The sequence below is a fragment of the Hesperophylax consimilis genome, chromosome 6 (genome assembly GCF_061612785.1).
Source record: "Hesperophylax consimilis isolate HC1 chromosome 6, BYU_Hcon_1.0, whole genome shotgun sequence".
Classification (NCBI taxonomy): Eukaryota; Metazoa; Arthropoda; class Insecta; order Trichoptera; family Limnephilidae; genus Hesperophylax; species Hesperophylax consimilis.
In genome coordinates, this window is record NC_142841.1 from 39757485 (window position 1) to 39775211 (window position 17727).

General features: G+C 36.8%; 1 protein-coding gene across 1 annotated transcript; it reads right to left on the reverse strand.

Annotated features, from left to right (window-relative positions):
* Positions 1-1465: 1465 nt before the first annotated feature.
* LOC149423353 (trypsin-3-like) lies at positions 1466-15804 on the reverse strand. Its single transcript, XM_089632964.1, has 4 exons — positions 15731-15804; positions 14323-14497; positions 3451-3688; positions 1466-1860 (listed from the first exon to the last, which is right to left on the reverse strand). The coding sequence occupies exons 1-4, from the start codon at positions 15774-15776 to the stop codon at positions 1558-1560; spliced, it is 762 nt and encodes a 253-aa protein (XP_089489090.1). The 5' UTR covers positions 15777-15804; the 3' UTR covers positions 1466-1557.
* Positions 15805-17727: the final 1923 nt, after the last annotated feature.

Consider the following 17727-nt stretch of genomic DNA (forward strand, 5'->3'; position numbering starts at 1 on the left):
ACAATTCAGTAACTATCTTATAACGCATGTGACAAAATAGTAAAACTACCTGTGTAAACCTTTTAATTTGTAATCTTCTCCATGATATATTGGTGTATAACCGTTTCATGAAGAACATGAAAAATAAATAAATAATAAATAACTTGACATTACATTGAGTGTTCATAATATAAGTGTTGATCACTAATCCATAGTCACGCCTCCACCCCCAATTCAACACTTAGTAATTTATTATTTTCACCCAATTTTTTGTAATGTCAAGTTGGTATATTTTGCCTTGAGGAAGGAACGGTTGCTCCGAAACCGATCGGGGTACAAACAAAAATTCGTGGCTGTTTCATTTATTTATAATGGATATCCACAAATCTACATTCAAAATTACAATTATTTACTTTAAGTTAATTGCTGTAACTCAGTCTGTCTGTGCATATAAAATTAACAATTTTGCTTTTACGTCCAACAGATGGCGCGGTTAAAAAAAAATATTGAAAAACATGTCTGCCCAAAAAATTACGCTGTTTTTCAAAAAGGCATAGCTTACTGTTTCACTGGTGACATCTATACAGGTACTAAAAACACGCGTATTCGAATGCAACATTGTGACAAAATTTAAAAGAAATCAGTGAAGAACTTTTGGAGATTTAAGACTTTGAACAAACGAACTTTTACCTTTTTATTTAATTACATAGATTAATCATTACGAACAAAGTAAAAAAATATGTAATTATAATTTAATTACCAAAACAAACTCACCAGAAATTGAAAATAAACAGCAAAGAATTGTTGTATAAAACAGCATATTTGAAGATTGTTCATCCTTTGATTGAACTTTAAAAACAATAAATACTACATACCTTGAATGTTTTGTAATCAGATTAGATATCTAATTAGTATTATTAAAAAGATAATGTATACAGTCACTGAACAAAAAAACAGTTCGAGTGTGTTCTACATTGATTAAAAAAAACCTTGTGCCAATTTACGTAATTAACTTCAAATCAGAAAAATTAAATTGATTATCCGTACAGCAAAAAAATATTTGAAAATTTCAATTTCCCCAGAAATCTGTCTTACTTTATCTTATCTTAATATAATATATCTATATTTATAAAAATAAATATTTGTGTGTTTGTTTGTTTGTCCCCTAAAGACTCAAAAACCGCTGGACCGATTTCTCTGAAAATTTCAAAGTTTGTTCTTATTATTGTTAAAAGTGTTTAGAGGGTGGTTTGAATGGTAAAAGAAGTCGGTGATGCCCGGTGAAAACTTTGCATATCTCTGCACTAGAATGAGATAAAGTACTTAGTGAAAAACTCTTCCTAATCACTTTATTTGTTATACAAATTTAGTGTCATTCAATATGGTTTGTTGGGTTATGACTGATGATTACCAGTGTAAATCCTGACTAATAATTAAGGGAATTAGAAAAACAACACATTTTCGGTTTCTATTTCAACACATTTATTATTAGCTAGCGCAACGAGTCATGTCATTTTCCTTCATATAAATAATACAAACACCGAATATTTTGTATTGATAATGGTATAGTTTTATGGCTTATATCCCAGTGTAATTAGAAATTGCGGATTCTATCCATTGGACTTGGTTCGGGATAGACAGGTAATACGAAGTCATGCCTTTAAAGCAACCAACAGGTAGAGTTGCGATACCAATCCAGACTCCATCTACCACAAGTGGAGCACCTCCATCGTAATCACAGGTGTTCAATTCACCCAAACCCCCTGCGCAAAACAGTATAAAACTGTCTACGAAACTATTTTCTCTGTAGTCAGTACATTCCTTCACTGTCCAAATGTATGTTTTCAAGCGTCTCACGCTGCTTGAGATTTGATAAGTTTCCTGCAAACATAAAAAAAGCTTTGTTAATGAAGATCATTGAACAGTCTGGCTGCTGGTGATTCCGGCCAGAGTAAATCGATAATCTTCCTCAAGAAGTGACCATACAAAATCGGTTACGGCCGGCGTTGCTTATTTTAAGAGGTGGTTCCATTGAACCATTTAAAAAGCAATTAATTATGTTTTAAAAGTTACTACTATTGCCCTCTATATTATTATGATATTAGGTTTGAAGCTCGTCTGAATCCTTTAGACTTCATTGATTAGACTTCATTGATTATATGATATGGCAGTTTTAATCTATTGATAAGGTAGGATACTGCTCGGTAGTTACTAAACACAGTCTTCTGTCAATGTCTGTTTTATTATTGTGTTAATTAAATCAATTTGTATAAATGTGGGTAGCTTCATTAAGAATCACTTCAAGATAGTAATCAAGTATTTTGGTGTGCGTAGCAAAAAAAAATCCACAGAACTAGCGGAGGATCTAGCCGTATTTTTAACCGGGTAGAAATTAAATAATGCAGTAAAGTATTAAGTAATAAAATATGTATTGAAACATTGAACTTTCTACGAAGAAAAAACAGCTAAATCCATGTAACAATTTCACTACACAAGGACACAAGTATAATAAAACCTGACAGGTGAAATTTAAAAAAACAAAAACGGGATGGGCCGCCTTTAGAAAACTTTTCAACTTTTCTTAAAAAGATAAAGATACCTCAACGATAACAAAAAACTAGAAGTCTAGTGTCGAGTGTAAACATCCTCATCTATTAATGTTGTAAAATGAACACTACCATTACAAGAACTACGAAGGAACCGTGGTATCTTCTTTTGGGGAAACAAATAAATAAATGTATCAAAAGACCAACCAACATTTCCAAAATATGATTATTTAGATTTTTTTCAGTATCCTTGGTTTGCAAAAGAAGAACAGAAAACATCACAAATGAAACGGGCTGCCGAACTAACGAGATCTAATTGCTTCGGATGGTGAGAACTGCAAGAATTGGCAGAACTGGACACACTGGACAGTCTAAACTTTCGGGGTCAGAAGGCTTACTCGTATAAAGAAGAAGATTTGTATTCAGGATGCACCTGCCCACCAGCTGCGTGGCGTGCCAGACCGGGAGATGCTGGTATGGGGAGACCCTTTGACCTCTCCAACTGGTCTCTCAACCCATCGTCTTGCGCCGTATTGGGAGGATATATTCATACGTCCGTCACTTCTGGACACACAAATGCGTAGATCCTTACCCAACCCTAATAGCTTTTACCTTTCCAGAACTTTCTCTCCTCCCTTTCCTTAAAAAGGGCCCTCCATCCAGCATCCCCTAAGATTCCATAGGCCCTGAGTGGAAATTATTTTCCTCAGGTCCTCCTGTGTGGGCTTATTGTAAAAACAAAAATGGCAAAGGTCTTGGGTTCGATCTTCATTTGCGACCGTTACCCTTTTTATTTACTGTGTCTTGTTCTCTTTCATTTTTGATTTATTAATATTTTATTTATCTTGAATGATTAAATATGACATTAATGTGTACATCCATTAAAAGTTATTACAATAAGTGAATAATAAATAAACAAACTTACATCGTAATATCCCCATCCCGATACGGTGCCGTCTCCTCCATAGGGGAATACCGAATTACTAAAAGGCAATGCAACTGGGTAAGCAGAGGAACTGAGAGTGATCTTTGTCTCCAATACAAGCAGCAAAATAAATCTCAATGAAGAGTCAGCATCGAAGATGTAATCGACCACATCAATCACTTGACCACCGCTGTTGTGAGCTGCGGAACCAACCCTCACGTAATGATGATGTTCATATCTGAAAACAATCAAATTTTTATTATATTTATTAGCTGACGTGCACCTGGCGTTGCTAGAGGATTTAGGAATAGTTTGGGGAACAGTTTTGAGGTCGTGAATTCTAGTATACCCTTTTTTATTTGTGTCATTAAAAAAAATTAATTTAAATCAAATTTAATAATGTTATCATTAAATTTTCCGAGTTTTTCTTCACATTGTTGGATTGTACCTTTTAACAATTGGTAAAAGTAATAATAGACGTACCTTAGAAATACTTAGAAACCCACCATTTGCCGATAGTAATAATAATAATATTTGGATGATTTGTTTAGCGCCGTTTTTGTGAAAAATCACCTCAAGGGCGTTGTACAAATATATAATACATTTCTACTAAGATCTATGTTATTACTAACTATATATGGAGATAATATACAGTACCATACTTACCTGGTAGGTCACATGAGATTAACACTGTTTATTGTTTATTAGCGAAATTTAGATACAGGATTTAGGTCATAATTGGAAAATTTAACAAAAACGGAATTTCCGGTATTTGATAGTATATATTTATGTTCTTTAATGAGCATGTTTACTAAAGAAAAATCACATTTTATGCTGGGCTGTACTACAGTACAAGGTTTCGATCAGAATTCACTTTCATAAATGTGATTCCTCCCTCAGTATAAGACAGATTTCGAAAATGTTAATCTAATAATTGGAAGTTACATAAGATAAAACAATAAATGCAAACTCAACTCATCCTTGGTCCCATAAATTATCAGTAAACCTCGACTTCTGCTACTATTATTAAGGCGAACTGAGTTCTGCATGTTTCTGTAGGCGAATGTGTGGATGCACGGTTAGGTAGAAACTGTGCAGGTGTGTGGGTCGAGCGCGATTCGGTAATCCTCGGCAATGCTCGTGCATTGATGTGAGTCATTCTGAATCGAATCGCGCGCTCGCGAACAGCATTTAATTAAGCTCATGTAAAGACTAAATAAAGTAACACTTTTCATTTAAAATAGATATTATTATTCAATTCAATCCATTCTCTTAATCCTGCTCAAACAGGTTATGGGCCCAGTTAACGTATAACTAAAAATTAAGAGAACGCGAGTGAAATTATTCGACAAGTCTCACGTGGTGCGGAACGGAAGTCGGCCATTGTTTTAGTGTCAGAGCTAACTGTTTGAAAACGAGCGTGAAGTGTGAATAAAATTCACGATGTCGGTTGGCATCTCGGTGAAGGGTGTGAAGCCTTTCGATGGAACAAACTTCCAGGGCTGGAAAGCTCAAGTGAGTGCACTATTTGTGATGAACGATGTTCTCGATGTCGTCGATGGCACGAGAGAGAAGCCTGCTGCCGGCGATGGACATGCGGCCGCGCTGAAGAAAAACGTGAAAGATGACGCAACGGCAAAATTCATAATTCTGTCAAATCTTGACGAGGCTCAACAAGTGTGTGTGTTGTCGTGCATCTCTGCGAAAGAGATGTGGGACAAATTGTGTCTCATTCACGAGCAGAAAACCGCGTCAAACAAGCTGGGTCTGCTACAAAGATTTCACGCTTATCGGATGAGCGAAGCAGACACTGCGGTTCAGCATGTGGCCAGGGTGATGAATATGGCGAGTCAACTGAAGGACGTCGGTGAGAATGTATCAGACGCTACGATAATGGCAAAAATACTCGCGAGTCTCACCAAAAAGTTTAGCACGCTGCAGGTGGCGTGGGACAGCGTAGACCCTGCGCGACAAACTCTTGATAATCTCCAGGAACGGCTAATAAGAGAGGACACGAGGCTCAGCGGCGAAGAAGAAGAAGCGTCGGAAGCGCTGGCTGCAATAGCCAAAAATCGTCGTAGGCGAGGAACAAAAAGTGCTGAAAATGACATGAAAAAAGTGCAGTGTTATAAATGCCAAGGCATGGGACATATTGCGAGTCAGTGTCGGAATAAGCGGAAGCCACGTGACGACGGCGAAACATCAAGTGATTGCGCGTTTGTAGGAGAGACAGGCAGCTCGATCGCGTCGGGCATGAAAAATAGCGCGCTTATACCGTGGACGGAGAGTGGCGTAATGGCGATCGATCAAAGCGAGGTCTGGCTGATCGACAGCGGCGCATCGAAACATCTAACCTACCGACGTGACTGGCTGACTGACTACAAGCCGGATAACACGGGCGCTACAGTATCGCTTGGTGACAATCAGATATGCGACGTCGCTGGTGAAGGCACGGTGCGAATTAAAAAATTGATCGATGGAGTGTGGCAAGATGCGAGAATTGAAAAAGTGCTACACGTTCCGAAATTGAGAAAAAACTTATTCTCCGTCGGAGTATGTACAAAGAAGGGACTCGGAGTGCGTTTCGAAAATAATCGGGTTATTGTGGATCGCGACGGTGAAGTGCTCGGGACGGGAATGAAACAAAACAATGACGTGTATCGCATGTTCTTCAAGGTCACGAAACAAGGAAGCACAGAAGAAGCTAACGTAGCTACGACAAATTTAACTGTGTGGCACGAGCGATTGGGACACGTCGGGAAACGAGCGATTCGTGAATTAGCAGAAAAGGGGCTCGTGAGTGGAGTAACATTTTCAGACAAAAGTGACGTCTTCTGTGAACCGTGCCAATTTGGGAAATCGCACAGGCTGCCCTTCAACAAGAAACTGGAGCGAAATAAGAAAATAAAGCCAGGCGAGAAAATGCATTCAGATGTCTGTGGGCCGATGTCAACGAATTCTGTCGGAGGATCGAGGTATTTTTTGACATTTAAAGATGAAGCTACCGGCTACAGACACGTGTACTTCATAAAAACGAAATCCGAGGTGTACGAAAAATTCAAGATCTTCGAAAAAATGATCGAAAATAAGTTCGGAAGAAAAATGAAAACTCTTCGCTCCGACAATGGCCGAGAATTTTGCAATGACCAGATGGATAAATACCTCGAAGAATGCGGAATAAGGCGAGAGACAACAGCGCCATACAATCCGGAGCAAAATGGCAAAGCTGAACGCGACAATCGGACGATTGTTGAAAGTGCTCGTACAATGATAATCGCGAAGAATCTTCCATTAACCCTTTGGGCGGAAGCAGTGAATTGTGCCGTATACGTTCTCAACCGAACAGTGTGGACAAGTGGTGCAGTAACGCCGTACGAAGCGTGGATTGGAAAAGCTCCGAATCTGAAACATCTTCGAATCTTTGGATCAGACGCGTATGTGCACACTCCCAAACAATTCACACGAAAATTCGATGCACGAGCGAGCAAAAAGATATTCGTCGGATATACGGAAGAATCGACGAATTACCGGGTGTATGATCCTGAAAAGAAAAAGGTCAGTGTGGTTCGAAATGTTGTGTTCAACGAAAAAATCGGGGCGCCAGTGGCGAAAGAAAACGAGAAGGAGGAGGAATACGAAACAATTCTTTCACGACCCGAGGAACGAGAGAACGAGGCACGAGAGAACGAGAACGTGAACGACAATGTGATCAACAACGAAGAAAACGACCAAAACGAACAAGAGGACGATCAAGACTGTGAAGATCGAAGAATCCTGCGAGATCGAGCACTGATTAAAACTCCTAGAAGGTATCAACACGAGGAAAACGACCAAAACGAACAAGAGGACGATCAAGACTGTGAAGATCGAAGAATCCTGCGAGATCGAGCACTGATTAAAACTCCTAGAAGATATCAACACAATGCAAATGTGGCGGAGTACATAGTCCCATTAACGTACGAAGAAGCGACGATTAGCACTGAAGCTGCGCAGTGGGCGGGTGCTATTAAAAACGAATTTAAAGCTCATGAAGAAAATCGTACGTGGGAACTCGTGAAGAAAACGCCGGAGATGAGACTAATTGACTCGAAATGGGTGTTTCGGGTAAAGACGGATGTCGACGGGAAGTCACATCGTTTCAAGGCTCGATTGTGCGCAAGGGGCTTCCTGCAAAGAGAGGGGATTGACTTCAAGGAAACGTTTTCCCCAGTGGTGAGATATGACTCGCTGAGAATTTTGCTGGCAACGATAGCCGCGGAAAATCTTGAAGTAATGCAATTTGACGTTCAAACTGCATTCCTGTATGGCAAACTAGAAGAAACAATTTTCATGAAAGTTCCGGAAGGACTGAAGCTGAAAGAAGACAAAAGGAACGTCGCATGCAAGCTCGAGAGGGCTCTCTACGGGCTCAAACAAGCCCCAAGATGTTGGAATCAACGATTCAACAAGTTTTTGAACGAATTCAACTTCGTAGAATGCGAAGCAGACAAATGTGTATTTACTGGAAGGATTAAAAACAACAAAGTATATCTGGCGCTATTCGTCGATGATGGGCTAGTAGCCTCGAACAATATAGAGACCCTTAAGGAAATTATTCAACGACTAAGCGAAACATTTAAAATAACAGTCGAGGACTCGAATATTTTTGTCGGCTTACAAATAAAAAGGGATAGAGAGAGAGGTAAACTGATGATTCATCAGAGCGCGTACACGCAGAAAATAATTGAAAAATTCGGAATGGCGGATGCGAAAACAGTGTGCGTGCCAGCGGATCCGCACGCAGCACTGATTCCAGTTGTGGAAAACAATAAAACTAAAAATGTACCGTATCGCGAAGCAGTAGGGTCTCTGGTTTTCCTAGCGGCTGTATCGAGGCCAGACATCGCGTTCGCAGTAAATGCAGTAAGCAAGTATTTGAACGAGCACAATTCATCGCATTGGCAAGCAGTAAAGAGAATATTTGCATATCTAAAAGGCACAACTGATTACGGTATTGAATATCAAAGCGGCGGTAGTGAACCAAAATTGATAGGTTTCTCGGATGCTGACTACGCCGGGGATGTAGAAACGCGAAGGTCGACAACAGGATACGTTTTCTGTCTCGCGAACGGGGCCGTAACGTGGTCGTTACAACGTCAAAGACTGGTGACGCTAAGTACAACGGAAGCCGAGTACGTAGCTGCATCGGCAGCAGCTCGGGAAGTAGTCTGGATCAGAAAGCTGTTATCGGACATCGGATGTCCATGTAATGAAGAAACAACGCTTTACGTTGACAATCAAAGTGCAATTCAATTAGTCAGAAATCCAGTATTTCACAAAAGAACGAAGCATATAGACATACACTTCCATTTTATCCGCGAGAAAGTGAATGATAAAGAAATTGTAGTTAAATATGTTCCATCTGCAAATCAGAGAGCAGATATATTTACGAAGGCGCTGCCGCGAGACCGTTTCCAGGATCTATGCTATAAGCTAAATATGGTAACGAGAAATGAGAAACACTCGAACGGCGGTAGTATTAAGGCGAACTGAGTTCTGCATGTTTCTGTAGGCGAATGTGTGGATGCACGGTTAGGTAGAAACTGTGCAGGTGTGTGGGTCGAGCGCGATTCGGTAATCCTCGGCAATGCTCGTGCATTGATGTGAGTCATTCTGAATCGAATCGCGCGCTCGCGAACAGCATTTAATTAAGCTCATGTAAAGACTAAATAAAGTAACACTTTTCATTTAAAATAGATATTATTATTCAATTCAATCCATTCTCTTAATCCTGCTCAAACAATGAAATTAATATTACAATGAACTATATTATTATTATTAATTAATAAAGTAAGGAAAATGATTTATCCCCCATTTAGTAAGTTCACAAGACCTAAACAATATAACGCATTTAAATAAATAGCAGTCACGTCATTATTAAACATTTAAGAAGACATTACCATTTCAAGTAGGGGGAAAACAGACATGAAAACACACCACAGAATGAAAAATCTATTTCCGCAAATACTTTCTCAATAAATCACAAAAACGAATTGAACACAAAAACAATCCATACAATGTCTAGTACACCCGTCAACTGGCTGGATATACTATATATGATATATACATGACTGAGAAAGGCCCTTAATGTGCTATTCTCCTACCAATAAGGGAACATTCATTCAAGGGACCACATTATCATAACATCTCGTAAAAGAAGCAATGCGATTGTCTGCAAAACTGCTATCACAAATCATTTAGCGATATATAATACTTCTGAATTTTGAAAAAACCAATAAAGTCATCAATATTGACATCATCAGCGCAAATCTTGAAATGGATATTTTTCTCAAACTCTCCAAAACACAATAAAAAAACATCGAACCATAAAACAACAAAAAATAAAAAATAAAGCACTAGAACCATGAATTAACATAGGCTGAGTAAAATGTATTATAAACGAAATAATATACACATACAATGTAAAACACAGCCACAAGATTATACCATGAAACTTAATTATATTAGATTTAGAAATATATGTAAAAAAAACCATTCATTGTGTAATAGAGGAATATTACAAAAGGAAAATCAAAAATAACTCACAGAACCCAAAGAAAATTTTGAACTTACTCAAAGAAATGCTAGGCTAACATGGCCCCAAATAAAATCACAGACATCTCGCAAATCAAGATGGAGCAAATTTCAACAAATAACACCGACCCTGATATAATAGACTTCACACTTTTAACAAATACTTTTCGATAATTGGACAGACACTTGCCCACACGTCCCAAAATAAGATGAAAACAACAGAAAGACAACTAATTTTCAACTACAGCGCTGAAATGCAACCCAACTCAGCACCTGTAATAGATGGAATCACTGCAAATTTCATGAAGAAATGCAAATAACGTATAATAATACCTCTATTATACATTTGTATTTTGAGCTATTTCGAAGGAGATCCCTCTTCTCCGAGTAATTACAGACCGATATCGATAGCGAAGTTGTCTTTCTGAAATTCTTGAAAAGCTCATTAAAGTAATATTAATGATTTTTTTCAATAAGCACAAACTAATCTCACCACAACAATTCGACTTCCAACAGAAAAAAATTATCGAAAATTCGATTAAAGCTATAACAGAATATCTGGCGATGAATATAGAAGCAGGTATGAAATGCTTAGGAATCTTTCTAGATTTACAGAAAGTGTTTGATTCAATATCACAAAAAAATCAATTGACGAAACTAGAAATTAAGGGTGTGAGAGGCATCTCACTCGCATGGTTTGGAAAAGGTTTAGTTCGGAAAGAACTCAAGTGGTAAAAAATTATAATAAATTAAGTAACTCGCAAAAAAAATCCTTCGGAGTACCCCAGGGCCATTACGCGTGGACCAATACTTTTTTCATGCTTACATAAACGATTTATGCAAAATAGACCTTGAAAATGGAAAAAAAAATATTATTTGCCGATGATACAGTTTTAATTATTATTTTTTTGGTAAACTAATGTTAAAGACAAGATTTTTTATGCAAAGCACAAAAGGTAATAATTATTGCTTATAAAATACGGTTTTACTTTTCATATGAGATACGTGGGAAAATCAAAATCTGAAAAGGGCCTAGTGAGAGTATCAAAAGCAAAAAACAATAAAATTCAATGTTTTTTTCTATAAAAAAAGAGGTAAGTCTGACAGTGATAAAAAGTCCATGTAAATGGCACTTTTACCCCAGTAGCATAAATACCACACACATGCGCATTGCGCATGCCAAGACCTTGTAATGATCCGCCCTTTCTACTTCAAACTTTTCCTTCTCTTCTTTCTACGATAAATTTTCCTTAAGTCCCGTAGGTAACTTTTCCATAAGGCTTTGGTTATATATATATCCGGGGAGGGAAGGTCCTCCCTGCCGTCTTTTCTTTATTACACACCCCTTCAAGAGTGTACATCCTAGTTTGTCTACGTGACGTACGACCTTGAACGTACTCATTTCACGTGACGGTTCAGTATAAAAAGGCTTCACCGAACGTTGTGTTGGTTTTTTGTTTCTCGGTTTAGAAACCTAGTTATCTATGTATGTGTGGTATCCCTTGGTTCTTTTGAGATAGAGTGAGTTGAATCCATTACCGCTGTGTTTTAAAACCATTTTATAAACCTTATCTTCTAAGTCGCCTGCTCCCCCCCCCCCCCACTAGCTACTCGATTCTACCTATCGTAGGGTAATGTGAATATAATAAAGTGTTAGATTTTATATATGTGATATACATACGATAAATTTATGGTGTTAGTTGTCGGCGCCATCCATGTATATATTTTAGGAGGGGAAGGAGAGGAAAGGAAATGAATTTTTTTCAAGCTAAGATTGACTCCTCCTCTTACCAAACAAAACTGATGGATGATAATTTGAGCAAGGCGATCGATATCTGCGTGTCTGGATATCACAACCGGCCGGGTCTCCCCTTGTTCCAAATCGGCAACCGTCACGCCAGAATAAAGAAAACCAGGTCTCATCACCAATTTCAGAATTGCCCCAATCTCATACACCTCCAGGAAAATCTACTTTACTGAGTGTAGAAGGGGAAAACCACGACATCCCTTGTCACGAATCTAGTCGCGAAAATGTGACACGCAAGGTCCTAAGTTACGTGCCACCTCTAGAAAACGTTGTAACTCCCACGCCGTCGGGGATTTACATCCCTTTCTAGGTCAATACATAGATAACACACGACGATCTTGTCGACATTTAGCCTGCTTTTTAACGATAGGTTGTGTGCCTACCCATTCAGCCAATTATCATGTGAGATATATGTAAGGTCTACTCGAAATGCCAAATTTAGGATGAGGACTGTCTGTATGTTAATATTCGGTTCTAGTAATTATTTTATGAGGTTACTAGCATCCTCGTGTATTAGGTATGGGTAACTCCTACTGAATACCTATCCTCTCAGGTAGGTATAAACGGATAATTGGTTTGATTTTTGCATTTAATTTAAAGAGGCTGCCTACCTCTCGAAAGGTACCTGTTGAGAAAAGTTGTTCGGTTGGTAGTTTTATTTCGGAGATTACCATCTCCCTCTTTCGACTTTAGATTTGTTTTTGTGCATCCCAATTCGTAACTTAGAAAGTCAAACAATAGATGAAAAGTATTAAATTAGAAAGTCAAATAACGGAAGAAAAGTTTTCATTTTGTTCCGTCTGGTTGCATCCGATCGCTTTCAATTCGGGAGGGCATACGCCAGCAAAACTTCCCCTTTGACCGACTGTACACCGCGCCTCTCGGCCTATATATGAAAAGGTCATTGGCTCGTCTCTCGCTCATGGCTGATTGACATTTCGCCTAGCACATCCCTTTTAATGATAACATTATTTGGGCGGCAGGTGTCGTAAACTTAGTTCCTGTACCTCGGTTGTATCCGTCTTTTAAAAGGGTCCTCTGAAATTTAATAAATAATATAAAAAACTCACCCAGTTAGTCATCTCTCATTCTCAGCGTGAAGCTTACCTGGTTACACTATATAGCTAAATCACTTTAATTTTCGACCTCCTCCCTACGCCTATAAAAGGGTAATTAAATAATTCTGTAAGTACAATTGTACCTCCCTAATCTCTGTTGGGATTCGAACCCGAGTTTATAATTTGTTTGATCCTCTGGTTTTCGGTCTCCGTGGATAGATCTCGCCAAATCAAATTTCTCCCTAGACCGATTAAAACTTGCTGCCTTCATATACGTTCACTCTGTTTTAACGAAATCATTATTATTATTATTTTCTCACTGAGTCGAACCACTTTCACTTCACACAAACACTGGTTCAATAATCTTTCACTTTAATTCAAAAACCAACAAAGCTTTCTTACACCATCTGAATTCACTAGTTAACTCTAATTTCACACAACACTTTTGATTTGTATTTATTTCTCGGAGCTGTGAACGTATCTAAGTTCAAGACTCGACTGTTTCATCGATCTCTGCTCCTTTCCCGTGGGAACATGGCACTTCTAGCCCGTCTGTCAACAAATCCCATCTGTTAGCCCAAACAAAAAAAATTTAGAGCACGTTCGTTTATTATTTATCGTTTATTTATGTGAATGTTCAAAACATCACAACCTTAAAAAGATGGAATTAGTGAAATATCTGGGAACTTTTATAGATGACTCTTTAACCTGGAGAGCGAATATTGAAAATGCGGCCAAACGAATACGGAAACTTATATTCTTCCTGAAAGCAACATTGTTGACTACAAAATAATTAAAATTATGTACTACGCATTGTGCCATTAAATTATTATGTATGCCATACTTAGCAGCAAAAACTATTCTAAGGCACAAAAAGCTGTAGTAAGAGTGATGGGTAAAAAACCTTACATGTATTCATCGACAACCTTTTTCAAGGAAACAAAATTATTGTATGTAAGGCAGATCTATATACATGCACTTATAATGTACTATACAAAAAACACAATTACACGACAAGACTAAGAACAGAACAAAGAGTGATAGTACCAGAAATGAATACAAGGTTTGGACAACGATTTCATATATTTCTAGAGTCTAAAGTCTATAATGGGTTCAAACAGCAATAGCAATATAAAACGAACCATCTTAAAAAGATAATTACAGTATGGCTGATAGACAGTGGCAGAACCAAATCGGAAAACTTCCTGAATGAAATCATGGTCGGACTGAATTGAAAACTGAACTGGACAGGACTGACTAGGACTAGACTCGAGGACTTGAGAAGAAGATTTAGAGTCTGCTGTTCTGCAACATGACGTCTCCCGATATGCCTATTAACACCGAGGCACCCAAATCCGTTATTTTAATTTTTATATCATTAATTTTGTTTTTTTTTTAAGATTATTAGTATTACTACATATGATGGATACTCACAAGGTTGGGCAGAAATACGATGTGGCAACGATGTTTTGTGTGACGATGGTACCGCCGCAAATTAGAGTGTCCGATTCAGTAGCGTTCAGATCATGAACGGAAGCAGTCCATGGGGCCTCCTTGATATCTATTAGACTTCCGCCATATACCTTCGTATCTTGGGAATATATTCCCACTGCAAAAAAAATGACAAATCGATCGTGAAACAAATTTTTATTTCAAACATCGTAGGTGTGCTTAGTTACATAAATCATCCCAAGTCCTAATTCAATAAGATACAACATTGCTGCTTTTCAGAAAAAAATAAACATTGGAAATAATTTATATAATAAGATAAGCTATCGATTATCTTTTAACGAATTCTAATTGTACTTATTAGATTTTTTATTTCTAGATACCTTTTTATCGTTTGTCTGAATTATTCTAAACACTATCAGTTCCAATTTTCAAAATGACACATAAATTCTAAGCAAATTGGATGTGAATATTTTCACGCAGGAAGAATAATAATGACTTCTTGGAATAGATTAAACATTAACAAATATAGTTAAAATAACATACATATCTATGATAAAATTCCATATGCTCGTAATAAAGGTTTTAGATACTTTATCATAAAAATTAAACCTTCCAAAAAAAATAAACCGGTTAACATATATATTTTAAAATGAGTAAGTACGTGTATTTTTCTCTCGTAATTTTATCTTGACACCTTAAAAGTTACGTAACATAAGAACGAGGTGAGGCAAATGTAATTTCATAGTGTAAATGTGCCATATTTTTTGCAAATGACGTCAATTGTCATTGTGCTTTAACATTTATGTTGTTTACAGACAGAGAAATAGTTAAAAACAAGCAATGGGATGATACAAACCTGAAGATCGCGGAATTATTGTTACTGCTTATTTGACCAATTTCCGGCCAATTTTCTTCGTCGTCCTGCGCCATGTGCGCGAATAATTAACCGATTGGTTGAGCGTCTCGTGCAAACATTCAAATAAACTTTACGTGAAAAAAGAGCACTTTTTTTTTCATTTTTAGCAAAATGGTAGCCAATTCACATTATTAAATTACTTTTGCCCCACCTGCTTTGGGTTCACGCTTCGTTAAAACAACAGAAAGGAAATTGGTCAAATGAGCAGTAACAATAATTCCGCGTTCTTCAGGTGTGTATCGTTCCATTGCTTTTTGTTAACTGACATGACATTTGACGCCATTTGCAAATAATATGGCAAATTTACATTATGACATTATTTTGGCCCCACCTCGTATTTCACAAAATTTTATCACTATTTTTGCTCACGTAAACATCTGCGATTAATCACTTATGCCCATTTGGCATAATGAAATGGAAATAGTTATATTCATGACAAAATGTACAAAAGATTAGAATAACAAATAATATTACCGAATAACGAAAGCAAAAACAACACAGTTGTGGTAAGGAACAACATTTTTGATAATGTTCTGAGGGCGATTGATGTGTACCCAATAACAATTTCTAAAAACACTATTATTTATCTCAATATTAAAGTCAGATAAGATATAAATAATTTAAATGTAATTAAAAATAAAGTGTTATGATTAATGAATGTAAATAATATCGAAACGTTGAATAAAATTATCTCTACATAATATTATAAGTACTTAGATATAACTAATCACTCAGAATAATCCGAGCACCGCGCATCGGCTTAGTGAAAGAGCTACATTCAGATATGAAACGCTGCATGAAATGTCTTATGTCGTGAGGTTTGTCCAGATCTGAATAGCCAGGTGCTTCCCAACCTTCCTCATCAATGCCTCCTAAGGTTTGTTTTTCCGTGTTTAATCACTCAAGCAATTTTCGGTATATTCTGCCAAGTTCACAAAAACTTTTTGAGCGATCGCTTGCAGTGTGCAAAATTTATAGAGCCTAAAAATATGAGATGAACAGCGAAATCTATTTGGATTTATCGGCTATAAGCTGCAGTAAGCAGTTCGTATGTATCTCTATTATTTTCAGGAATGATATTAATTAAATAATATGATAAATGTATATATATATGACACCAATCGCACGATTGGAGGCTCGCAAGTCAATTTGGGGATAGTGATAATTTATGGTTGCTCTTTGACTTTTTTGTCACAAATAAACATTATTACGAATAAAGCAATGGAAATGCTCTGTTTCACAACTAGAGTTGCCACAAACTTTTGTACTATATATATTTGTGAACTTCATTAGTTAGGAGCCAAATAGAGTATAACTCACCTATTTGGTCATCGCATTATAAGGTTACGTCAGATTCTATTGAAAAAATACAGCACAAATTTAACTTAATCCTCCTATTGAAAATATAAACTATATCTGTTTAGTGAAAATATAAATTATATCATTAATAATTGATTGATTGATATAAATATTCATTTTACCTTGCTCTCTCATTAAAAATTTAGGCGTATTAGATCTATCAAAAAAATTATATATAAAGATGGAAAAGTCGGTCATTTTGAATACATGTAGCATAACGAAAGATTTTTTAAATATTTATGTTGAGGGATCAGTAGGATTTATAGGCCCTGTTAGGAGTTCTACCGAGCCGAACCCTCTGATATGAAAATATCTGGAGTCGGCGAATTATTTTCCCATTTGATCTCTGGTGAGTTGACGTGTTGTTCTTGTATTGTTTTGTATTTATTTTACTTATATAATGCACTTGCATAATATTGATTGACTAAATGATCATCTGTGGAAAAGTGTGAGGAAGGGTTTTTGTTTTTCCTGTGGGGAAGATTTAACCCGGACATAAAATCGGAAGTTATTAAATCAATAAGACACAAATAACTTTGTTTACATCACTTTAATATACATAACCTCTTCGTAACCTCACGTTAATGCATATAAACTCCGCCCACTCTTACCCCTCCCCACTTCTTCCACTGTTCAATTGTAATCTATATTTAATTTTTGACTTTAGTATATACTTGCTCGTGATGAGGTGAACATTGTTCATGAAACATGTAGAGATTATATATATTAATGAGATGTAAACAAAGTTATTTGTGTTTTATTCTAATAAATAATGACATCACAAAGTGATAAGCTTTCATAAGAAATTTTCTTAGAAAAATTAAACAAAAGAATTGAACTAATTGATTTCATTTCATGTTAGAGTCACACGAGCTAAAAATTTCTTTCACTACAGCTATAATGTCAATACAAATATCACCAATGTGCAGAAGCAGCAGGTACTTTTAATAGCACCGTAAGAACTTACAAAAATAATTAACGTATTTTTTAAAAACAGTTATTAGCTTATGCCAAATCTATTTATTAGTGTAAGAGCTTACCCATAGATGGCACTAGATATTAGTCTATTAGGTTACCCATAAATTTGAGTATTATAGAGACCGAGTATTTAA